This window comes from Apus apus, chromosome 4 (genome assembly GCF_020740795.1).
Source record: "Apus apus isolate bApuApu2 chromosome 4, bApuApu2.pri.cur, whole genome shotgun sequence".
Taxonomy (NCBI): Eukaryota; Metazoa; Chordata; class Aves; order Apodiformes; family Apodidae; genus Apus; species Apus apus.
The window spans coordinates 13719607-13745332 of record NC_067285.1 but is presented as its reverse complement, the minus strand read 5'-3'; the positions used below and the strand labels follow the sequence as shown (position 1 = coordinate 13745332).

Genomic DNA, 25726 nt, shown 5'->3' with positions numbered 1-25726 from the left:
TGAAAAAAGCAGCAGTCAGGCAAAACTAAAAGCACCTTCTCAAGGAGAAGCCCTTCGAGGAATTTACTTTCTCTGGTATCCTCCCACCACCGATCAGCAGCCCACACTGTTTCCCAGCACTGAAAGCCCTTTTCAACACTAGATGAGAAGGGCCCCACCAGAAAAGCTGGCAAAACATCCACAAGGCAAAACATCAAGGTATTTCACAGCCCACGGGAAGATGGGAAAACAGCAATTTGAACGTCATTAAGAGCATTCTGATAACTTAAACCACAAGGAATGATCTAAATCCACTAATGATGGTTTGACCTCTCTAGGCAGCTCCTTTGAAGCTCCAAGGGCAGATCTCACAGCAGCTGCCAGGGCTCCTACGAGCTTCTCAAGCATCTTATCTGCTGTCTAGGCTGGCTCCCACACAGCGCCCAGCCAGTCCCGAGAGCCTTTATTTTGGGACACTGCAACAAGCACTGATATGCCAGTGTCAGAAACTGCCCCTCTGCCACAGTGGGGTGTTTCCCATTGGAGATCTTTGGGCAAGACATTCAGTGGGAGCTCATAAGCCCAAGGAACAAGTAGGAGGGTGATCTCCAGCAGCACTTTCTGATTCAGCCCTTCCAGTGGAAAAACAAGTCACACTAACACTAAAAGCCAGTGGCAGAAAAACAAAGCACAAGTCCAAGCCATGCTGTTACACACACAGGGAAAGAAAAACATATCAGATTAGTGTTAATACTATGGCTTGAGGCATTCCTGCTAGTGATGGACTCAGCAGAAGAATCTTCCTGTAACCTGACTACCTAGAAGCCCTCGTTTGAACCTCCAAGATACAGCAGTCCCTTTGCAGCCCCTGTGCCTAGTGCCCACCCCTGGGCTAGCCCACCCTGAGAGCCAGAGCTGGCTGCTGCTCAATGCTAAGCATGGGTGCCTTTGATGGAGACAGACCTGGCTTGTCTGGGCTCAGACAATTGGCATTGCAGCATCCATCTCGCATTATCAAGAAGTATTTTCCACACTGAAATGCTACCTCTGAAATCCTGTCTCACACAGCAATCTCCCCAGCTGCTCCACTGATAACAAGGGCACACTTCACCTGTTTGTTCCAGTCATCAGCTTTTCCCAGAGATCTCTCTGCTCAACTCTCAGCTCTGGGGACATCAGACAGTTCCTGCAGCCACCACATCAGTGAAGCATACATGTCCTGCTGACCTTCAGCCAGACCTACCTGGAAGTCATTACTCACTTCTGAAATCCCCATCCATTACCAAGCTCCACAACAGGAACAGCGAGGATATGAGATGTGCAAATAGTTTTGCTGGCAGGTTTCTTCAACTTACAGCCAGAAGCTTTTTTTTTTTTTTAATTTAAACCATAAATTTGTCAGAAAATAAACTTTAAAAAGAGGCAGAGCCACAAATGTGTATTTTCTAGTCAGCCTTTAATTTTTTGTTACTACTGCAATAAAGTGCAACTAATTTCACATGAGATAACATGGCTCTTAATACAGCCAACATAATATAAAAAAGATAAACCTCAGTGCAAAATGCTTATCTGAAGACAACCAAAGCAGTTAAGACTTTTACTGTGCAAACAGCCTTTCCCAATGCACGTAACCTCTGGCTGGGGGCCAGTAAATGAGTCGGCAAAACAACGGCAGCAGGTTTGTGATTTCATTTGCCAGAGCCCTGAAGCAGAGCTCAGCTCAGCAGCCCCTTGTAAAGACTCTTCAGCGATGCTTTGGGATCATCTCTGTAAGGATGCTGATGAGCTCCAATTCAATCCACGTCTAGACTTAAGCAACTGGGGAATTACTACTTGGCTACAAAACAGATGGAAGCAAAGTCCAGACAAAGCAGGAGGGGGAAGAGAGGAGGAGAATGCCAGGACGTACACACAGGCATTAAGCATGAAAACACAGGACTGGCTGAGCTCAGAATGACTTCAAGGCCTTCTCCATTTATAGTAAGCTGATCAGTTGTGAACCCAAGAACTACGTGTGTTGCAAGAACAAAATAGGACCCACAGCCATTTTTTTGTCAAACAGAGCTGAGGCATGCCCATTTTGTCCAGGGACATTAAATTAGAAAAGCATGTCTGGCTTTATTTTTTCATTGTTCTAATTAATAAAAGTAAATATCAAAGTGGTTATTTAATCTGGAAAAAACCCTCAGCAGTTTGAATGTGCTTTGAACTGCAGTACAAAAGCTGTTCATCTAAACCCCTCCCCTTTTCTTCTCCAAAATATACAGGACAGCAACTTCAACTTTACAAGGTAAGAAAATATATACACATTACATAAAGTAAACATTCTGCAACTTTTTCAGACTTTATACAACATTAGTGAGAAAAAATATAAACATTAAGAAAATTACATACAATATATTAAACTGAGCAAGCAACTGCTAGCAGAGGGAAGGCTGATACACTATAAGACAGGCAGAGCAAAGGATGGCATTGCCATACATATATAACACCACATACATTTATTTTTTTTAGCCTACAGCAGTTCTATTGCCAAAGATACCCTTTGAGGTAGATTCTTCCAATTCTTAAATAACATGTTGAGGTTTAAAAAAAAAAAAAGGATTTTCTTCCACCCCCACCCCTCCCCAAACAATGTCATAACTTTTGTTTAAACAAAGATAAGCTGATTATCCTGTGAAGGGAACAGAGATGCTGCAAGTCTTAGGCTAACTAACACTTGAAATGAAAGACAAAACATTTAATATGTATTTCCAAATAAAATACCTTCTCTGTAAGATGTGTCCATTCTATAGCAGTTATTTTATATGTAACAGACATACTTAAATTTGAAGGTTAGTTGGGGCTTTTTGAGCCTTATTTTACATTCTCATCTTGGAAAGTTGTAGGGAATTTATCATACAAGATAATCTACAAAAATTAAAAGGAAACTATGACAAAACACGCATGTTGGTATTATTAAAAATCTCAGTTAAGAGAATCCTAGTTGGTGCTTCTACCCAACACCCTGACTTTCTCTTCATATATACACACATCCTACAGACAAACCACAAGATTTAAATGATGGCATTTGCAGAGAGCACAAAAAAAGGAGGTCACATCTTCCTTTGGTTACTTCCCAAACAGCATCTGAGGCTTTGCACACACACTGTGTGCAGCAAGACTTCACACAAAGGACTTCAGACCTCATACAGCTTCCATTGTTTTTACACAACAGGGGCCAAATCCTCATCTCCTCACATTCCCATTGAGCAGGTATTTTAGGATTAGTATTTTCTCCATTTAGAGAAAGTGCTGAAGCCAGATAACACACATTGATACGCTTGTTTAATCCTAAAGAGTAGTACAACAATACTACTGAAATATTAAGTCTCAGTTATAACTTGGTCTTACAGAAACACTTCCTGTGCAGTCACATTCACTGCATAAATAAATTAACGTCAAAGGATGAGGAAGTCAAGTTAAAATGAATGCATCATTGTAATAACAAATTCCATTTTGTTATTTGATAAAACCCAACCACAGAGCAAAGAAGCATCCACTTAACCTGTTTGGGCACAGCCACTCTTAACCTCCATTTCCAGGCTCAAGTGAACACAGGAGCAGTCACTTGTTCACAGCAACTGCTGTATTTTTTATTTTTTTAGACACTGATGGCCATGCCAAGTCTGCTTTGCAGAATAACACGTGCAGGCAATTCTGTTACTCAGCCTGATTCTGACCCGATTCCTTACCTGCTCACGACAAGGGAGGTTTAACACTGTTTCTAAAATCACATTCCACGTCACAGGGTAAAACAATGCTTGGAGGTGTGTGCTCTCAAGACAATGAATACATACAGTTTTCAAACATGTCTTGTGATTAAAAATGGAAATGAGAAAACTGCCCTCAGCTTTCAATATGATAAAATATTCCTAGCCAACTCAGACAGGGATATAGAAATAGCTGTGGTTTGTTGTTTAGCTTTATTTTTCAGAAGTAGCATATTTAAAGTAAAAGCAGTGTTTGTTTATCAAAGTAGATCTTTGTGTTTCTAGTATTTGCCTGAATCAAGCTCAAGTTCTAGCTCAGGTGACTGATTTCTTCTGTTCCAACCAAGCTGAAGCTTCATTCATTCTACATCTTTCTTGGTTTCAGAGCTTTTCTGTTACTTTCCCTGAACTAGGTAAGATTTCATGAATCTGGTTCCCAGAAGTCATGCAGTTTTCCCTGAAGAATAAAAACAAAACAGCAAACAAGTCAGAAAACCAATGATGGATGGAAAGCATAGAGTAGGCAAGTGCTCAGCTTGAGATGGCCACAATGTGTTGCAAAATTCCCTAGGATTTTATTTAGGAACACCTGCCAGTTTCAGCATATGTGAATCAACCTTAAATGATCCCTGAAAAAAGAACTCTGAAAGAGCTGCATCATTATCAACTTTCATCAGTTGCAAAGTAGCTTCTGCAGCCATGTGTTACTGATTTCCTTCCCCCTCTATAACAAGTGTCACACACATCACAAATTCTTTTTTTGCACATTGCTGGGAGCGATTAATTGTCTTTACAGACCAATAGTTGATTACAAAATTTTTAACTGAAATAAATACCAAGCATGTATGTACAATTTACATTTTTTAGCAAGTGATATATTACATCATGACCAGAAAGCTAAGCTTTCCCAAGACAGGTAGCTTTATATTCCAAGACAGGACACAAACAATTGGTCTGATCAATTTACAGAAGAAACCTTACAATCCTAAGACTGGAAGAAACAGCTCTGAACTCTGGATCTCGTAGAAATTATCCACCTATTCCACCCAGGCCAGCTACATATCATGAAGGCAAATATTAATGAGACTAATAATGACATTGTTTACTACTGCATATTTTTACAGAGCATGAAAGGCTTTCCCCAATCATTGCAGGAAATTTGATGCATTCAGAGAGGGAGGAGTTAACAAAAGCCATTAAACATGTAGAGCCTTGGACTCAAGTAGTGCTGAAGTCCCACAGTGCCAGAAACAGCCGGATGTGCCTCACTGCATTCCTGCCCCAACATCCTCTTCTAAGCTTCTGCTAAGAACTATAATCAGAGACAGGCCCTGTGCCTTGACTCACTACTAGCATTTTAGTCTATTACACAAGCCATTTAGAGAAGCAGAACTTTTAAGGATAGAAATGACATCTTGGTTTTACTGAAGCCAGTAAAGTAAGAATTTTAATTAATCTGCTCTAATACATCTAACTGTATTCCACAGCCAGGACATTTATGAAGAAAAAAAAAAAAGATCTCTTTCAAACACTAACAAAAATGAGTTAGATGCATCCTGCAATATAAAAAAAGAGATAAAAGGTCTCATTACAGTACCTGAGTAGGCCGAGTGGTTTGTATCATATCTTGCCATTTGCCATATATCCTAGCAACTACATCCTTTACCTGCAAATTCAGATTGATTACTGTAGCCATTTATGTTAAAAAAGCCCAACTCATACCCCTCTGCCTCCCACCTCCCAAATCTGTGAAACCCTGGATAATAATCTTACAGCTGACACAAAAAACCACCACCTCAACTCCAAGCAGATCCCTGTAATTTGGGACTCTGAATTCAAAGTCAAGTACTCTACACAAACATGTTACAGGCACACGTCTCTCCATGTTGTCTGGAATCAGCAAGCAAGCCTCTGGTCTCCACACACACACACACACACACCCCCTCATCCCTCAGGTGAGCTACATTTGTTATGCAGGTCTGATTGTACCCAGGAAAGGAGCCTGCAACTGCAATCAAAAGCCAACTGTGCAGAACTGTCTGCTTCTGAAATTAATTCTTTATACATAAAACTGTATTTTTTCATAACCAACCACAAGCATTTAATCCAAGCCATTAAGAACTGAGATTTGCTTCACATGCTGTGCTGAAACCCAGTGGAATGGCATCCTCTAGAAGTTACTGTAGTATTACACAAATGAAGTGATAGGGAAAAAGGAAGTAAAATTTTCCCCTCTCAGCACAAGGGCAACAGAAACAAAAGTGAAAGCAGCTGGAGATAAAAAAATCCAAGGCAAGATTAATTAACTGGTTAAAAGGACTCACACTCTGACTAATCTGACTGAATAAATATCTTCCTGAGGGGCAAGGATTCACAGAGCTGTAAAATGTCTGATTTAAAGTTGAAGTCAAGGCTTTTCAGAGCTGAGGTTGGTGACATTGCCGCTGGTCTGATGGGTCCTGCTGCAACAGCATGTGAAGCACAGGAGCCACCAAACTGGGACTATCATTACTGAGCCCCACACCAAAGCAAATGAAAGGCAGTTATCCAAGCTTGATGCTGCATCACATACACTGTTGGCTCAAACCCACAACATTTTAAGTAACTCATTAATCTGAAAATAAAAGAGAGACTTGCAAGATGGGCTATTTTTTCAGTCCTCTCTCTGTCACCCTGCATGTCACCTCTGCTCTGAAAAGCAGAGTCAGCTACCAGGAACTGGCAGGAAAAGAAACAGAGCAACTCTAGGGGTCCAGAAGTCGATATACCCGGCTAAAAAGAAGACAAGCTCACATTTGACAGTTAACAGTCTTGCTATTACCAAAAAGAACATTTTCAGTGCATTAAAATGGGCATATGTTTATTTTGTACCTGCAAAGATATGATGCAGACAGAGAAACCAGAAAAAAAAAATCCACATGGAACTCAAGATTTCCAGGGCACATATGAAGGAGCAATACACATGAAGAACTCAGAAAAACTGGTGTGTGTCTTACCTTAGTTCGATAGAACAGCCTTGCATCTTCCCTAATATCACATTTTATGTGCTTATCTAAGGCACCACAAAGCTTCAGTAAGTGTTGCTAAATAAGGACAAAAGAGCAGTTATTTAAATTTGCCAAATCAAAACTGAAAGCTTTCTTCAAATATTATTTCAATTTCAAAATTATATGCTTCAGTTTGAGTTTTTCTCAAATACATAGTAAGGAAGGAGAATAGAAAGAAAACAACATCCTCTATCAGTTACTGGCATGCACCCAGTAAATCTTGTCTAAGAGCTTGAAGAAATAGTTTCAAAATATAGCAGAGCTACACATGACAAATTTTAGAGTTCCTACTAGCTAATTTGTAAATCCTTTCTGTCCCCAAAGTGGCAAGCACAGTGCCATTCAGATCTTTTACCAGTGGAAAAGAGTTCTGAAGTTGCAATAACTAAAAATACCAATTTTGTTAATGATGAGTCAGGTCATTTTCTTTTGTAGGAATTGGCTGAGCAGGTAAAACATATCCAAGGTTTATGTACTCATCTTTTATTTATCTCTAAATTTCTGATTGATTTTATTAAAGCAGTTTTGCAGCTTCATAATCCTTTGATAACAGCTCCCAAGTTCATTTGCATTCTGTGCATTTCTTCGTAAAATTTCTGTTTTCAATGCCTCACTGAGCAGCTGCAAAGAGGTTCCATTCTGCAGAACAGGTGAAAGGTGCTGAAATTTACTCAAACATTTGCTGGTGTCTCAACACCATGACAGTTTACCTCACCTAACGGGAAGCAGACCAGAAATAATAGTTGTATTGATTTAGTCTACCCTGCACCAAGAAATCCAGAGACATTAGGAATTAAAAAAAAAAAAAAATCAGGTTCTCCACAGATCTTCAGGAAGGCAGTTGTAAAAATAAACAAAACTCAAAAGAGCATCACAATATAATTATTTTCTTTAACAAATACAATTTTACATTGAGCAGAAAACTGAGACACCTAAGCCTCAAAATGTAACCAAACTTTACTGCTTTGCCTCTCCTATAGTTCATCTGACAGCTTAACAGCCAAGATGATCTGACAGGGTAGAAGATGTACACAAACACCTTGCAGCAAGCAGCTCACAGCAAATGATCACAGATATGTGAACAGCATGAAAGGCTAAGTAGAAGGTACTACTTGAGAAATATTCACATCACATGGTGCAAGGGAACTATCACGACAGAACAGAACAGATACAGCTGCACATAAAATAAGTTTGAACATATTTTACTGGGTATTTTCAAAGTGGTTTTCTTCTAGGCTGAAAAACTTCAACCCTACTTCAAAAGTTCACAGAATTACTAGATTTCTTAGATTTTCTATGTTCAGTTAACCTCCACTTACTTCCTGAGAATGGTTAACAAAACAAATGTCTTAATGATCCACAGGCTAATGTTTTGAGGCACCTTCCATTTGCAGAAATGAAGAAGAGGTTTCTTTCACTGCAATAAATGCAGAGAAAGGTCTTCTGTGTTTTCTTTGGCCAAGAACAAAAGTTCCCCCTAGTGCTAATATCCACTGGTGATCATCTACCACATGACAGCTCTTACCAAAACAGACCAACAGTCTTGTGAAATCTCAAGATCTAGCCACTGAAGTTACTTACCCTTTGATTAGGACTTATAATATCGAAGAAACTAGCTTCGCTGACTAGATGAAGCAGGATGTAGATCAGGTAGTATGCCTGGAAAGAAGTCAACAGAGCATTAGGAGTCAAAGCACAATTGTAACTCTTCACATCTAGATAAATCCCTATCTTTGCCTTCTGGAATGATTCATCCAGCCACCACATCAATGGACAAATGTCTGCCCTAACTTTATTTGCCTAAATAACTCATCTGTAACAGTATATTCATATATTAGAAGCATTTTAAAACAGTACTATTTTAGGTTACCTAAGTAATCTACAAAACTTCTTGTAGTTTTAATTACTGAAAATTAAATTCAGCTGTTGGCTTTAGATTCCCATCATCTACATTCACATCAAAATACTTGTTAAGAGATTCCATGACAATAAAATAACCAAACCAATATTCAGGTTTTGGATGGACAAAAATACTAAACATTTCTAATAGTTGTTTATAAAAAACTATTAATAAAAGATTCATAAAACTCCTTCTGAAGCCTGCAGGTGAAGGTCTGGCTCAGCATCAAACAGTTTTCACTGATTACACCAGGAGGGAGCATAGTCCTCTGATGACAGAAGACAGGGCTCAAGACACCCATGTGACTTAGCCCTGCAGAAAATCAGACCATTTCCTTGTTTGTAAAACAATCTAATACAGGTTCCTCAGTCACATGCTACTTTTTTCCTTCCTCCATGACTGTAACAAAAATTGAACATACGTAATATTCTAGTTATAGAGATGAACAGAATAGTGTATGTACAGTTTCCTGCACAGAACTGTCCTCAGTGAAGGGAAATAAAATAAACATTCTCAAAATTGTAGAGTATGCATAAAAAGACAAATGCAAAAAAAGAACTAATCAGCTGTGTACCTTCTGTTCCAGCTCTGTATCAAGGTGGTCTTCATCAGCATTTTGCTGCTCCAGTCCTTGACTCATCTTCCTTACTAGATTAGAAGGTTTCATGTACACCAGAAACTCAAGTAGAAGAGACATCTACAAACATTAACAAATTGGACAGGTTTACTGGCAACACAAAACTGGACAGTGGATGCCACTACAGGATTATTTGTCTACTAAGACAAAAACATAGCAGGGATTTTTAATTAAAATAGAAGTTGTCATTCTTGGGGTAATTTTTGCCTATTCACAAACTAAAGTGTTTGTAGGTTGCCTCAAAAAAGATCAACTCTACAAAATAGTGACTCTACACGAACACAAAAGGAAGGCTCTTCTGCAGAAGATCAGACCTCATTCCAGTGTCCAAAATAAATGGTCAGGCACATAAACAACACTGCACTTATGCAGAGCATGCAGATGACACACATGTGCAAATATACTTGTAATACTAACAAAAATTACTAATTGGTAATTTTGCAAAATTATTAAAAACAGGTGTACAGTATTATAAAACAAACAATATGCAGCTTTATAAAGTTTGAAATTGTATACACAGAACACATATGCAGTACCTGTTTGTCACTGTCATCAGGTATTTCTATATGCTTCTTATTAAGAAGCTTTGAAATTATCACTAGGCTAAGACGTCTTCTTACTTCCCTGAAAAACAATTTAAAAATTATTTTCCAGAAAATTTCTTAAATCCACTCTGTTTATACAAAGTATGAGGCTATTCATGGCTTCACATGAATTGCTTACAACTATTAAACTGGATTTTTTTTTTAATACAGGTGCTATCAAACTAGTAAAGAGGCTAGTAAAATACAAAGTACCCTTTTCTAATTGGAGCTTTTCTTCTGCACAAGGAAGACCCAATTTATTCTCCTCTCTCAGATACATTATCATTTATTAATTGCAAAAGGTACAGAATTTGTGACAGATTTTACACTTAAAAGCAGACATGAATCATCCCAAAATTTTAATTTTTGGTCATTCAGACAAGAATTAAGAGTAGGTGATGGATGTCATAACTTGAAGTTGTAAAGTTTTTCTTTACTATAGGGTACCAGGAAGTCAGCAGCCCAGAAAACTACACAAATTATAAAATAACCTTTTTTCACAACAGAGGTGACCAAGAAGCGACATGTACAGAACAAGAATTACACATACATCTTTAACATACTAGAAAACCCAATTCCTTTAAAGTGCCATGTAATACCTATAGCATTTATCAGACTTTATGCTTATATAAATAAACCAGCAGTTAACAATACAAATAAACGAGCTGTTACTGATACTACATATTTCTGATGTTAGTGTCATTACCGTCCACGTATTATCCAGCTGGGCACCAGCTGAACCAGCCACAGGAGATTATGGTGATGACTGGAGAGTTCACTCACTGCCAGGCAAAGCTCAGGCATCTTTAGAAGAAAAAGAACAAAATCCCAATAGTGCAGAATGGATATGGTGAGTATTTGTTGTATTTGCAAAGGAGTTTACATTGCTCCCTAGAAACATACACAGCATGACTCTTCAGAGGAACCGGTCTAACTGATTATGTTCAGAAAGGTAATTCTGCATTGCACCTGCACTTACATTTGTTAAATACTATTTTACAGAAGGGCAGATGAGATCAAATTGTTTTTCACCACATTTTATCAGTGTAGTGCAATCATCTCTTCATTCTATCAAGAGAGCTATTTTGGACATACAGCTATTTTAGTAAATACAAGATTTAACTTGAATACAGTGGTTCCCTTACAGAAGGGCATAATGGCAAGCATGTCATGCAACAAAAGCCTTTATCAGTAAACCCACCCACTTCCTAAATCTCACACAAATTTGAAGCTCTCATTTTGTTCCTATTGCATTTTCAAGCAGTATTTTTCCAAATGTCAAGAAAAAAGGAAAACTTCAAAACAGAAGCTTCCTGAAAATTAAGCTGCATTTTCGTAAATCCAGTACGAGATTATTTATGAAGTTACCTTTGCATCCCAGTCTTTTATACTTATCAGAAGCTTTATGAAAAGGCACTGAAAGTCTATCAAAGGAATCTGCTTTAACTGTTTCTCCAAGCTTATTTTCAACAGCAATAGAAGCAGCAGCAGTATTTCTTGATCAGTATATCCACCTTGAATTACTGTTGTACAGAAGCCTAGAAACTTTAAAAGAAATAAAAAGCATTAAAACCTGAAAATGGTTTAGCTTAAAAGTATGATGAGAACTTATATTCTCCACCTTCACACTAAAATGCACCTCAAATGATATATTGTTCTTGCAACACTTGTGTACAAACATCTCCCCTCTCCCAGTAACTGCACTTTTTTTTTTATACCTGCTGGAGGCTCATCTTCTGAACAATGACAATATTCCCTGGACATTAAAGTAAGAAAGATCCTTCTCCACTGCACAGATAATCCTCATCTAACTGAATGAAAGACTGACAGACTTTCTAAATACATAAGTAGTACTGAAAACACAGAAATTTCCCCCCACCTCTTTCCCTTATAATCTCTGCTGAATGTGAAGCTGAAACCCTAGGAGAGCACCTAGTCTGGGGCATGTTTTGTTTATCAAAAACCTTGGTGTCCTACTCACATCAAAACAGAGCAAAAAACACCCAACACCACCAGCCCAATAAAACCCCTTCCATACTAATTGGAGTCTTCTCACCTTAACCACATTAATTAAATTGTTTTCTGGTACACTAGAGAACGCTGGACCAGCAGGGGTAAGGTCTTCTCTTGGCTGTTGCTTACTCACTGTTTCTTGCATCTGACTTCTAATAAAAGAGACACTAATCTGAGCAATAATCAACAACTTAAAAGCTCACAAAGCCTTATTTGCATAAAACTGAAAAAATCCCTCTCAATGTATATTCAAAATACATATCAATTACTTAAAATTCTGCCTAGCTACTTAGGCAACAATTCTTGCAAACCCCCATTAGGAAGGTGCAGGACAAAGGACAACGTTCTGGTTTGCTGAATTCTTACCTGGCAGGTATTGTTTAAAGCTCTGCCTTATTTATGCTTATTAAGACCTGAGCTGAGAATGTAAAGAGTATGTCTTGATGGAAGGGAGGGGAAATAAAGAAGAACCTTCTGATTCTACATTCTAAACATGAGAGTTGCTTTTGCAGGATCTAGGCAATAAAAATAAAATGAGTATCACTTACAAAATATCACACTCGTTAAAGCTGGGCTGCAGATGCTGCAATGGAAAGAGAGATCTAAATGCAACACCCATATTGACAACAACAGTTGACACATCAGCTAGTGAAGGAATCCAGGGTTTAGACTGTTCATCACTGATGGAAGCTACAAGTAAAAGACACGGTATGGATTAGTTTTAAATTTAGTTCTTAGCATTAGTCCCTTTTAAGGGAAACATAAGCTCAAGCACTTTGCATCAATTCTACCAGCTCTCATCTCAGAAGAGATGGTGCATTGAACAATATGCTTATTTTCAGAACCATGAGAGGAAAAAAAAGTCTAACAGTATTTTATGCCAGAGAAATATCTTGTCTACGTAACAAGTGAATAAATTCCACCCTTTTTCCCCTCACAGATCTCATCACAAATAGCATAATAAGCAAGGAGGCAAGATTTACTTTTAAGAGAGTACCTAAGTTACTGTTCTGTGTAGGTACAGGTAAGAGGGTGTTATACTGGTACTGGAAGTGGAGGCAAGTAAGATTTGAAACCTGGCAAGGCTTCTAGACCAGAAGTGCTTAACAGATGGACTTCCCTTACTTGATAGAAATAAGAAACAACGCTTATTGCAAAAAGGGATGCTTTGTACAACTTATATCTGAAAGTCTACAAAGTCTACAGAAGATTATCCATAGGACACTAAACTAGCATCCAATTAGATGCAGTATTTTCCAAACAATGACAGAAATAATCAAAATTCCGAATTTGGTCAGTTTTGGGTCTTAGAGCTTGGTTTGTAAGAAAAAAACAAATATAATACAACACAATACTCAAGATACTGCAGGTTCAGATCTCAATGTTCAATTCCACTAAAAAAAAACAAAAACAAAAAAAGATGCATCCTGAGTTAAGCACTGGAACAAGAGGTCTCAGAATGGCTTTAAGACTCCATGGTTGGAAATTTTAACTTTCCAGGAGAAACTGTACCCTATTTGATCTGGCTCTGAAGTCAGAGATCTGACGGGATCTCGCCCAGACTTAATTATTTGAATTCTTGTTGATCAGCTTTCAGGGTTCATTCAAAATCAAGCTTAATGCCATCAAAGCACAAAATAAAGCAGGCAACATTCCTTTTTGTATCAGTTCACAGTCCTATTTCAGACAAGTCTCAAAATATGTGGTATAACTTGGACAGACCTGAGCAAGCACTTCAGGAGAACTGTGTTACTTTAACAATGCTAACTGGCAAGCTTAAATGAATTTGTGGCTTTTGATGGATCTAAATAAAGTGAAAACGTGGAGAGCACAGCAAAGGAACTAGTAATGGAGAAGTATTTGAGAGTGCAGATGAAGGAAGGCAAAACAAAACATGGGCAGCAGTGTGGGCTGAAAAAGATCCTTGAAAATGTTTCTGTGCAGGTGTGTGATTCTTTTCACTTGTGCCATTTATCTGGAAAATAAACTACAAAGTGCTACATACTGGGTATGAATACATTAAAACTACCCTGTGGTCCTTAAGCTATGAAATTAGTGTCTGCATCTTCTAAAGCAAAGATGGAGAGTAAACTTTTGAGCAGATTGGGCTTCTCTTCTGGTCAATTCTATTTGTGAAATAACAGAAGTGAGTTTAAAAGGCTCTGTACTGGACACACTGCCTTCCAAGTACACGCCAGGACCACATCCTGTGGTACAGCTTGCACACTCAGTGAAGACCAACTCCTATTATTTATGCATTATGTAAGTAACAGAAGAACTTAAATCCATGCCAGAAACACAGAACAGAGCCAATGCCTTTTACTTGTTCCCCAGCACCTTTCTACACTTAACAGAATGGAACTGCCTCCAGTTAGGTGCTCAGTTTTCCATCCTTCAAATACTCACCATTTTTCAGTGTTATCTCCATCAATCTGTCTAAAATCTGGGTTGACACACAATAGTCAGGATGAACAGACATCACCTGTGGAAAGAAAAGAAGCTACGTGTCAAACACCAAGTCTCATGATGTCATCAGTGCTCTTTTAATTAAAAAAATAAACTCTTTAGTAAAAATAGTAACAGAAAAAAACCTACACCACAAAAAACAAACCCCAAAATCTCTAAAGCAATATACACCAAGGAGTGTATTGTGAATATTAATTACTTCAAGCAGTGCACAGCTAATATGAATACTTTAAAATTAATTATTTGCTATACCAAAATGGTGTAAACCCATGTTGAATCTATTGATTCATAAGAAGGTACTTAGGGTTAAGAAAATGGAAAGTATCATGTATTCCTTTGGAACCCATTTGCATCTGTGATCAAAGTGAACTCCTTGATCAGAAGCAGGAGAAAACAGAGTTAAGTACAACCTTTTCCAGTCACACAAATGTTGAACATATGCAATATTAAACAAAAACAATTAATTACTAGTTTTTCATAGAACTCTTAACTACAAAAACATGCCAATGAAGTACAGTTCAGGTTTCCTGGAGCACTTCCAAGTGCTGGACAGTTTCCAGCTCTGTAAGTGAGCTGAACTGGCTCACACTTCGTCCTTATTAGAGGAACACCACGGCTCACAGAGGGGTGGAAGTCAATTTTTTACTGCCTGGAGGGAAGGACATGGAGGAGCAAAATATTTTCCTTTCGGCAAAAGCAGAAAGCAAATCAAAAGACTGAGGCTGCAATTTCACAGGTGATCCAGCTTTCTTTTTTGTTTCAGGCACAGTTAGAATGTGGTATATAATAACAGAACGCAGACTAGAGAGGTGCGTTTTTGTGAGTAATAGAATCTGAGGATTCAGACATGGACACAGGCATATAGAAAGCAGACAGCCACCACACTTCCTTTGAGAAGGGCTCCAGACCTTCTTCTGAGCCACACTGCATGTCAACCTTTTCCAAATGAAAATTATCTGATAACATGGGGGGGTATCTGATGACTTACAAAGTGATATATATAGAAATTATACTTTTGCATACTGGAGTATGTTTGGATTAAGGTTGTTATTTTTTTTAAGGGTGGAAGGAAATAGATTAACATTTGCTTGTGATCTGGCCCACATTATTACGTCCTGAAACCCAAAAATCTCTTCTCATCTGGCATGTACTGTGCCCTTTTCAACTGCACTAACACACATGAAGGACAGGGATGAGCAGCTTGGCAGTCACTGAAAAAGTGTGGAGAAAAGCTATCCCTAGTGTTTCACCCCTAGTGACAAAGTACTACAGACTGGAGAGCAAATGAGAACCCAGAAAGATTACTTGATTTAAAAGTTGTTAACCTAATGCAATGGATTCACAAACTTTTTCTGATCATTCCTGCTACAATTGGCTTCCAGGAAGAATACTACATATTACCTATCTGGACAGAGTATAACCACAAGAGTAGTACAGTCTTACCTGGAAAAGCCACTTCAGAACTGGTACAGGACACAATACACAACTGTAAGCAGAACTTAGAAAACCATTAATAACTAAAGAAAGCTGTTGTGTTACACCAGAGCTGTAAGACAAAGATTGAGGTGGGGAAAGAGAAGAAAAATCAGTTAGTGGTTGAATCGGCAGTTTCACAAAAGCTTAAGAACTTCTCCACCATTCAGATCAACAGCAAAGAAAGATCTCAACATCCAAACCAGATGTTACTCTTATGCTCTTATCTATATGATATACTATAGTAATTAAACCTTATTTGTTATTTAGAACAACTTTTTCCCCAGAATGCTATACCATATAATTTGAAAACGTTTGTATTACTGGATAGTAACAGCTTCAAACAAACATTGATTTACACTATTGTACTATGAACCATTAAGCCCATCTGCATAGACAGGCTGCTATGCTCAGTGAGACCAGTGAATAACATTTTTTTACATTCAACAACCTTTACCAACACTTTTAGAAGGAAAGAGAAAAAAACTTTGCCTGAAATGTTAAAAAATACTAATTTAAATAAAGAGCTTGGAAGCAAACTAAAGCAATTAAAATTCGACAGCCTAATCTCACTGTGCAAGTTTGTGAGGTGCAAAAAGTAGCTCTTGGAAGAAAGGAAATATATCATTTTTATTACTGAAGTATTTTAGCTTTAGTCTTCATTAGAATGTCAGGTATGTCATAAGTAGCTAAATTAATAATACCCAGTACTCCCACATACCCTTCTTTAGTCTTCTCTCTGCTTAGAGATCTGTCTCTTCTCCAGATACCTTCTACCTGTCTGACTGATCAAGTGGCTAGGAAGACACCCATGTGCCAACTGGGCAGCCAGTACGTGCCAGCTGTGCCAACTGGGCAGAATACACAAGCAATTAAATCCTAATTGCCTTCCCAAAGGGATGATTCTCCTAACGCTCATTCCTCCAGTCACTGATTTACAAGATAGCTCTGAAGCTTATATCCTGTGATCTTCAAAACATATTAATAAAGAGGCCTGAAGTCAAAGGAATATAATCACAAACAGCACCTCCTCAAGAGAAGAGGAGAAGCCACCCTCTTCCTCTTCAAATCCACAATTGCACACTCACATGTATACAAAATCTTTTAAGATTAAACAGTTCTCTTGGTTTCACTGGTGCAAGTTTGGAATAAAATGCCAGCTGAAATAACAAGAAGTTTTCAGGACTTGTGCTTGTGGTATGGTCCAACCATTTGTAACCTGACAGCTTCATAAATATAGAATCTAAACCCTTTCAAGTTACAGAACAGTTGTGTATACACACGGAGGCATACCGCTAGCTCAGTGACTGAATCTAACAGATGTCAGAAATCATGACTTTCTGCAGTCCTCATCAGGTGGAAACCAAAGTGACATATATAAGTCTTTCAGCAGACACTGTGCAACATTAGTAGATCACTAATCAGTTCACCACAAAGGTCCTCTTTCTGCCTTGGGACAGTTAAGCTTTTCTTCATTGTAACATTTCACTTCCGCATTTTTCTTCCACAAACTGGTCAGGTTATCAATGGTAGCCCAATACAGCAGAAGTATGGAAGAGGCCAGAACACCTGTTTTCTTCCTTATGACTCATTTAAGATGTTTTTGAAGAACACCAAAGGAGGAAAGAAGGAAGCTTCAAGTAACAATTCACTGTTCTATAAAGCTAATCTGTAAAGAATTCCATGCAAATGGAGTCAGCTTTGCCTGCTTACTAAGATAGAGCTCATTTGCTTGCAGAGATACTGTTTTATCTGAAAAACTGCCAACACTGAAGAAAATTGCACAAGGAAACACAACAGAAAGAAGATACTGTTACCTAAGAAGGAGCTTTTCTATAGGATTTTGAGGGATGAAGTGAAAATTCCTCAGGTCAAGGTTATGTTGATTGAAGATTTTCCCAGAGGTGGATAACTCAAATATATCTTCTCCAGGGTGGTAGTCAGGTATGGCATGACATATTACTGAAAATCTCTTTAGAAATGCCCTGCAAAATTCAAAATTGCTTTTATAATTTTAAACATTGAGAGACTATTTGCTGGTTGAGACAGTTATTTTCAGATGATGAAGATATCAGCCTTATGTGAAAGCTGAATTGAAAAAATACAGTAATGTCCAAGATAATCCACCCAATCCAAAAAGATGATAAAAATGTTTACATTAAACATATTAATAGCAATTGATGAAAAGAGAGATTAGGAAAAAAGGCTAGAAAAGTGAGGAATTAGATTTAATTGGTTGTGGAGTTGGAATCACCTGTGCTCTTCTGAGAGATCTTCATCTCCACCAGCATTCTCATCATCTCCATCTGAACAATCAGTTTCCCTTCCTTGTATGTCTTCCTGTAACTGTTTTTCTAGTTCATCTACTCTGAAATGACAGAAGCAGCAGAACATATCATCACCATATAGTACTTAAAATAGACAATGTTTAAGCTCTGAATGTGCACCCAGGAATCAGCAGCCATGGCAAAGTATGCAAGATATTGCTGCATCTGTGTAAAAAATGAGCACCTTGCTATTCCCAGATACGTGGATATTTACCAAAACCCAGTCAATTTCCAACAGCACAACAAATCACTAGTTTGTCAGAGACAAAGACACTCAACCAACTTCTGATGGATTTTTTTGGAATTGCACAAAACCTTCAGTCTTCTGGATGAATTAGAAGAAAAAAAGTATTTTACTAGTATGTTATTTGTTAAATAGTACTAGTTGTAGGAGTACCTACTGCTCCCAGTTACTGGGCCAGATGCTTTAATCACAACAGTTCATCACACATACATACTCATCACCACCACTTGCCATTAGTACATCTACCACATTGCACTTTCTACCCAAAAGATCTCTTTCAAGAACACTCATTCATTCTGTCCACTCAACTGTGTAGCTCCCCAAATACCAACAGTCCACACAACTCTGGAAACCAAAACTGAGCTACAAGTGTCTCTGAAGAAACTAGTACAATCTACATAAACGCTATTTCTGACCAGCAGCTGCTAGCTGGCTCAGTGACCTACAGTGAAGCCATCAGTAAATTTAGTTTGGCTCTTGATGGGTAGACAGATGTATCACAAATCACTCGTTACTGCCTGGGAAGAGCCTGTCATTCAACTTTTACAGTTAAGATGCACTCAGGGTCCTGTTGGATGTAGGCTGGTGGCACCAGCAGGCAAAGCTTCGCTTTCTGCTACCAAAACTCCAACCGTTTCAGGGAGATGAGGTAGATCTAAGCTCCTACAACGCCATCCCAAACTTTTCAAAGCAGCTTTAATAAACAAACCTTTTAGATTCTTCTTTCTCCTTCAAGAGATTTTCCAAGCTGTTCACATATGACACCTGGCTAACAACAGGAGGCTTAGAAAGCTGTAAATGAAGCAGTAAGAAGTTAAAAAATATCACAAGCTATTAATTCACTCAGTAATAGAGAATAAACATCATTAACACTGGAAAAGGTTTCTACTTGGACTTGATCAGCCTGATGGGTCCCTTTCAACTCAGCATATTCTATTTTTATTACATTTTACCTGAACATAAATATCCAAAGGAGACCCTGAAAAACAGGACAATTAACAATTTAGGTTTTTTAGGTTCCTTGACAATTTTATATAATGGTAAAATCACTCTCAGTGATTAATTTAGAACTAACTGTGCTTCACAATGGATCTGAATAGCAAAGTAAGTCTGTGCTTCTCTCCCTGGGGCTGACCTCCAGCTGGCTGTCACAAAGAGCATCAGCACCAGAAGCCCTTTACCTCACAGCTTTATTATCATTCACTGAGGCTCTGGGGATCCTCATTCTAATGTATAAGACAAGAAAGTCCAAAAATTATTCAGTACCTCTCTGTTACTTCCAGAAGTCCCCAGAGGTCAAAGAACCAGCGTTTGCTATATCACCTCCAAAATCATCCAAAAAACCCAGTTTCCAATCAAAATCCAACTAGAAACCCAAAACCAAGCCAAAACAACACACAAAGGAAGTCTCAACCCTAGCTCGATTACTTTGTTTTTTCAGTAGCTAGTGTTTTATTCAGCTGATGGTAGACAACACAGATTTGAAATCTTTTATGGCCATGACTATGTTCTTTGACAAGCAGTGCCCTTCTGACACCACTTTCTTAAATGACAAGCCTCTTACTAGTGACAAAACTTCCTCCTTCACTTTACAACACAATTCAGTAAGATCACACCCTTTCATTGAGGATTTTTCTATTACCCAAAGGTAACAAGTTAGAGCATTTAATGTCTACCTGCTAATAAAGAAGCTCGTTAATACAGCATTCATTTTTGTTATTCAGAGGTATCTTTCAGATGTAACAAGCAGCAAGTCTTTATGTGGGAAAGCTGAAGACCTCTTATCTTATTTTTTATCTGTTTAGTATGTCTGAAGTGACTGTTGAACAACTGAGAAACCAAGACTTTATTCCAAGGAGCACATAAGCTGCTTTTTACAAGACAAGAGAAGAATGCTAAACCATATGCAAAAACCATGGTCATGGAAAATTTGGGACAGTTCTTAACTGTTTTGTCTCGCTTGGCCATTAATCATGCAGAAACAGGATAGGCCCAATGTTGTGGTCACATAGATGCCCCACAATTATTTGACCTAGACTGCATATGTTTATCAGTCTTAACCATTAATTATGTAGACATGTTGGTTAAGATTGTGGAATATTTATAAACCTGATCTATAATGTGCTTGCATAATGCACCATAAGGACAGATAAAGTAATTATGGCTCTTCAACATCTGCCTATGGAGACAGTAATTCAGACCACAAATAAACGGTTTCAGAGATTTAAAAACAGGAGGAGAGAGGATGAGAGTATTTATACAGGTATTCTGTGGTTTATTTTCTACTGTAGAAAATTGCAGTGGGCTGGCCCCAACCAGCAGCTAAGCACCACAGAGCTTGTTCATTTCCCTGCCCAGTGGTGCTGGGGAATGAATTAGAGCAAAAGCAAGAAAACTTGTGGGTTGAGATAAAGACAGTTTAGTAAGTGAAGAAAGAAGGGTTGAGGCAGAAAAGAAAGAGTGATGCAAAGGCAGTCACTCAGCACCACCCACAAGCAGAAGGATGCCCAGCTAGACTCTGTGCAATGGCTACACACCAGACCAACTGCCCCTGCTTGGTTCTGATTGCTGAGCATGACACCATGTGACATGGAAAATATCCCTTTGGTCATCTGGGGTCAGCTGTCCAGGCTCTGTCCCCTCCCAGGTTTTTGTCCACTCCAGCCTACTTGCTGCAGTAGGGCGTGGGGGGCACAGTGGGAAAAGGAGAAAGCCTCCATGGTGTGCCAGTACAGCTCCACAATAGCCAGAAGACTAGCCCCTTATGAATACTGTTTTTGTTCAAAACACACAGCACCATACAGCTGTTAAGAAACAGCTCCAACTCAGCCAGTACAAAATCTTTATTTATATGCAGCCAGTTCCAACCTGTACCAACTTCATCAGGAATACCACACTAAGTCTTACTGCAGGACCCTCCTAATTAAAGCATTATTTTACAATAAAAATTTAAAAACCACTACTTATTTGACAAGCTGTTTTTAAACAATAGGCTAACTTTTAAAAACACAGATCAATTAATCATCATATTATTCTGCAAACTGGGTTTTAAACACTTCATCTATTCCCTGTGAGCAGAAATCATGCAGCTTTCTGAAATCCTGTCTAAGATACTTCCTGTCTCCATGAAATTCAACTTCAAAGAAATCATCACACTTACAGATCAAGAACTTGCACACAGATTTCTGACAATCACAGACTGTGACAAGGATATACAAGTAGAGTTATAGCACAGAGATCTCTCAATGGATAGATCAATTTCTTCTAGTTAACTTCAATACACAAACATCTTACCTGATTAGGAAAAAACTCAAAAATATAAGATCTCCCCTGTCTTCTAAATGTAACCTCCTGCTTTTTTTTTTTAGGGGGGAAAAAACAAAACAAAACAGAACTCCTAGAAACCACTGGAAAGGCACAGAACTAATGCAGTCTGGCTGCACAAATCATCTTTCAGTCATTCCAGGGACAAACACAGTAACAAGAACACGCTTTCTCAGACTACACTGCATACAGCATAGGACTCTTAAGCTGAGTAACCAGTTTTGCAGACAAATAACCGAGTTATCGTGCATTATGAATAAAAATACAACATAACAAAGCTGATACAAAGCTTTTTTTTTTTTAGCCACTTACATGAAGGTTCAGTAATGGAGTCATGGTGTCCTGAGAAAAACTGTTGTGACAAGATTCTTCCAGAGGTCCCACCTGTGGCTTGGGACTTGAAGAGAGAATTTCTTGCAGTGGCATGAATACTACATCATCATCATCATCATCTAAATCGCATGACAAACTCTCATCTTCACTATCAAAGGGGCTTTTTGATTTTCCATTCAACTTGGACTTGTCTGTACAGGTGCTTTCAACTTCTAACTCTCCTAAGAGTTGTGAAGACACACGGCTGCTCTCCATGCTCCCTTCTTGAAAAGATAACAAACAGGGAACACTTTTACCAGGCTCTTTTGAGAGTGCACGTTTCCCAGAACTTTTCACTGAACAAGAACCAGAAGCATTTTCTGAAGTCTTGTCTTTTTTTTTTGAAAACCTGTCACTGGATTGAAAACTGTGAGCTTTACTGAGCACACATCTTTCTGGTCTTTTCCCATCTTGCTCCTTCTTAGCATAGCACATCTGAGATAAGCCAGCATTCTGGAGGGAAGATTCCACACTTTTTGTTTGTGTTAAGTGGTGTAGAGAAGGCAACACAGTACTTTTTTCCTGAGAAAAAGGAAGGGACTTTTTCAAGAAAAAGTGTGAGTTCGCCACCTGCAATTGATTCTCTTTGGTATCCACCACAGAAAGGTGGTTATTTTTACCAGGACTACGTGCAGAACATGAAGATGACAAACCTGCAGAGGAGCAATTTTTTTTCTCATTTTCATCACTTGACTTGAGGCATTCATCTGGAAGAGCAGAATCATGTCCAGGTAGAGCTGCAGCCTCCATCAGTTGCAGAACATCATTACAAGTAGACTTTAAATGGATATTTTTTACAAACTCAGACCTCCTGTTTTTGCTTTTTGCAGATGATCTACTAAAAGCAGGGTCACTCAAACTTGACACTTCAGATTGATTTGAACTGTCAGCATCCACATTCATGGCAGTGCATTTTCTTTTCCCAGGAAAGTCTATTTGTTTGGATAGCCCAGAAGACATCTTAGATGTAAGGCAGTGTGAAGGAACAGACTGGCTCTTCCACATACCAGTGACCACCTCAGATGATGTTCTCACTGCATTTGGAGATGTTGCCTCATGTTTTGAAGCCTGCTTTGGTTGAGATGTGTCATCTAAGAAATATTTAGGAAAAAAATAAACAACTATTGTCATGTTTAAAAAATTAAAAAAAAAAAATCAAGACCATAACAGCTTACCCTTTAAGAAACTAACTTCTGTTTTAAAGTAAATGTTGACTAAAGTTTCTGTCAGAAGCGACAGTACTTCCACTCTGCTTGAACACACTGGACCACAATTAATACTTAGTTATGTGCTGTTATGTTAGTATTGTAACTAACTTGGAAATGAAATTAAATACCCCAGAATGCTCTTCATATATGCTAGAATCTGGCAGTCTTTAGAAACAGACAATAGCACAATTGAGGTACAAGACTGTAAGGAAGGTTCTGTCATTTCTGTAATGTAACTTCAAGGGAAAAAAGAGCCATTAAAAAGAGACACTAAGAGATGAAGCCAATTGTGTAATTAATTCTGTACTACCAACACTGCTTCTACCTGAGGCAGTCTCCCTTGTACCAGAATGTGGTATTTTTCTTAAAGGACATCCATTTCCCTAAAAAAAAAAAAAAAGGCAGAGAAAAAAAGTTAATTGCATAATTTTAAAAATGAAAACACTGACGTCTTGCGTCAAGTGTTGAATCCAGCACAAACATAGCTCCACACCCTCCCAGAAATACGCTAATATACTTCTTTTCAAGATAAACTTAAAAAACAGCTGCAAAGGGCTACAAAAGGACTCTCCAAAACTCAGATTTTATATGTTTTCTTCAGCCTGGCCTCCACTTTTAGGGCCGTCACTTGTGTCCCTGGGATATATGGCAACATAGCCCAGCTGGCTTTCCCCAAACCAGTCATTAGGGATTTAACAACACGATAGAAAGCCCAGGCAAGCAAACACAGAGGGAGGGGTGGTAAGGAGAAAAGGAAACACAAGTTAAACCATCTTTTTTGTTCCACTCATAGCACACTAAGGAGGCACACATAATGATCTTCCTTGCAGGTAACCAGCCACCTTTTATGGTTGGTCAGAAAGTCAATATAATTAAACTAAATACTTAATAGGACCACTCCCACCTCTGTCTAAAGACTGTGGCTTAACTGCATAAATCCAAACTGCTACTAATTACAATTTTTCCTAGCTGAAACTTGCCAGGCTGTTCCCTACACTACATTCTAAGACAACACAAGATTGTAAGATATTGAAGATAAAGACATTTTTTCCTACAAAATACAATTTAAAGTTACAATTTCCATTGTATTTCCATGCTTGCATCTACCCCAGAATATCTCCCGATTTTAAATTGGGATTTTTCGTTTATTATGAAATAGTTAAGAACCCGCTAACCCAAGCACAACCTAAAATTTACAAAGGAATAGGAAAAGAGAATTCACTTTTCTTACATCTGAAAAAGGCAGCACCAAATATCTCATCCTACATTGAAAAAAACAAACATACACAATAGGTCACCGATTTCCACCTTTAGCAACCCTTTTTCAACACACCTGATGTAATATACTTGTTCCTGAGAATGGCTTTACAGGACGTGGCTTAGATTGCTTCATTCTGTGCTTCTTCCGCTTCCTTTCCCTGCGGAGAGCTTCCCGGGACAACCTAAATTCAGAGTCAGTTGAAGCACAGGGCAATTTCCGAGGAAGACCTGGGTTTTGGCTTGGAGACGCGTTGTTCACAGTGCCATTATTTCTAGTACAGGCTTTTTGAGTATCAGGTTCTGATGATGAAACCCATTTGTCAGAGTCTGAACTAGTGTCTTCTAGATCCATATAGTCAGTTTTCTGTTCCCAGTTATTTCCACAAGACAGTGGTGCTCTTGTTACACCCAGACACTGCTCATTTCTTCCCTGTTCTGACTTGATAGTTTTATCCTTTTTGGCCAAGAAACAGCGGTGAGACTCAGGGGTAGTAAGCAGTTTTTTAATCACAACTTTTGGGTACAATGAACTCAGTGCCTTGCACACTCTGCCATTCTCTAAAACATGTGCACTGTCCTTTTTCTCCTTAATTCTTCTCTGAAAGGCATCTACCACACAACTGGTGTCTGGTGTTCGGTCTGGCATCTTTTTTCTTCTGACCTTTGGAGAAGATATTTTCCTTTCAAAACATTCACCACAAAAAACTGACAGTCCAGTTCCTGCATCTTCTACATTTCCTCTGTCAGGTGAGCACAACACAGTTCTGTCTTTATGGCCAAAGTCTAAGAGAGAAAAGACAAATCATTCACAATATTGAGGGAAAAAAAAAAATCTTACTGCACAGTATTACTTGGTATTTTCTCTCTCTCTCATGCAATTCAAAATGAATTTACTTAATCAATTAGTTTTGCTAGTGCTATGCAATTTAATTCATACCAATGACTCATATGATCTGTCTCATCCTCAGTTGTTACAAATAATCTAGCTTAAGCATGAGACAATAACTTGAAATAATAATAATGACACCATTTAACATAATTTATTAGGAAATTAACATTTTCAGGTATATTATTAGGAAAAAAAAATAAATGTGCCTATTTTGACTTATTTGGTAAGCTATACTCATGCTGCTGCTCCAG

The 25726-nt window shown here is 38.4% G+C and overlaps 1 protein-coding gene across 1 annotated transcript in view; it reads right to left on the bottom strand.

The window, feature by feature from the left end:
* Nucleotides 1-1416: 1416 nt before the first annotated feature.
* The window catches only part of SLF2 (SMC5-SMC6 complex localization factor 2), a 28816-nt gene continuing 4506 nt past the window's right edge, over nt 1417-25726 (bottom strand). Inside the window, exons 3-20 of the mRNA XM_051617634.1 lie at nt 24660-25369; nt 23652-23709; nt 22059-23209; nt 19132-19214; nt 18106-18219; nt 17669-17836; nt 15822-15924; nt 14319-14394; nt 12461-12602; nt 11956-12064; nt 11268-11444; nt 10606-10703; nt 9852-9939; nt 9253-9375; nt 8360-8437; nt 6728-6814; nt 5329-5397; nt 1417-4188 (exon numbers count right to left, since the gene is read on the bottom strand). Coding sequence (XP_051473594.1) covers nt 4153-4188; nt 5329-5397; nt 6728-6814; nt 8360-8437; nt 9253-9375; nt 9852-9939; nt 10606-10703; nt 11268-11444; nt 11956-12064; nt 12461-12602; nt 14319-14394; nt 15822-15924; nt 17669-17836; nt 18106-18219; nt 19132-19214; nt 22059-23209; nt 23652-23709; nt 24660-25369 — 3470 coding nt within the window. The 3' untranslated portion in view covers nt 1417-4152. The remainder of the gene's footprint in view (nt 4189-5328; nt 5398-6727; nt 6815-8359; nt 8438-9252; nt 9376-9851; nt 9940-10605; nt 10704-11267; nt 11445-11955; nt 12065-12460; nt 12603-14318; nt 14395-15821; nt 15925-17668; nt 17837-18105; nt 18220-19131; nt 19215-22058; nt 23210-23651; nt 23710-24659; nt 25370-25726) is intronic.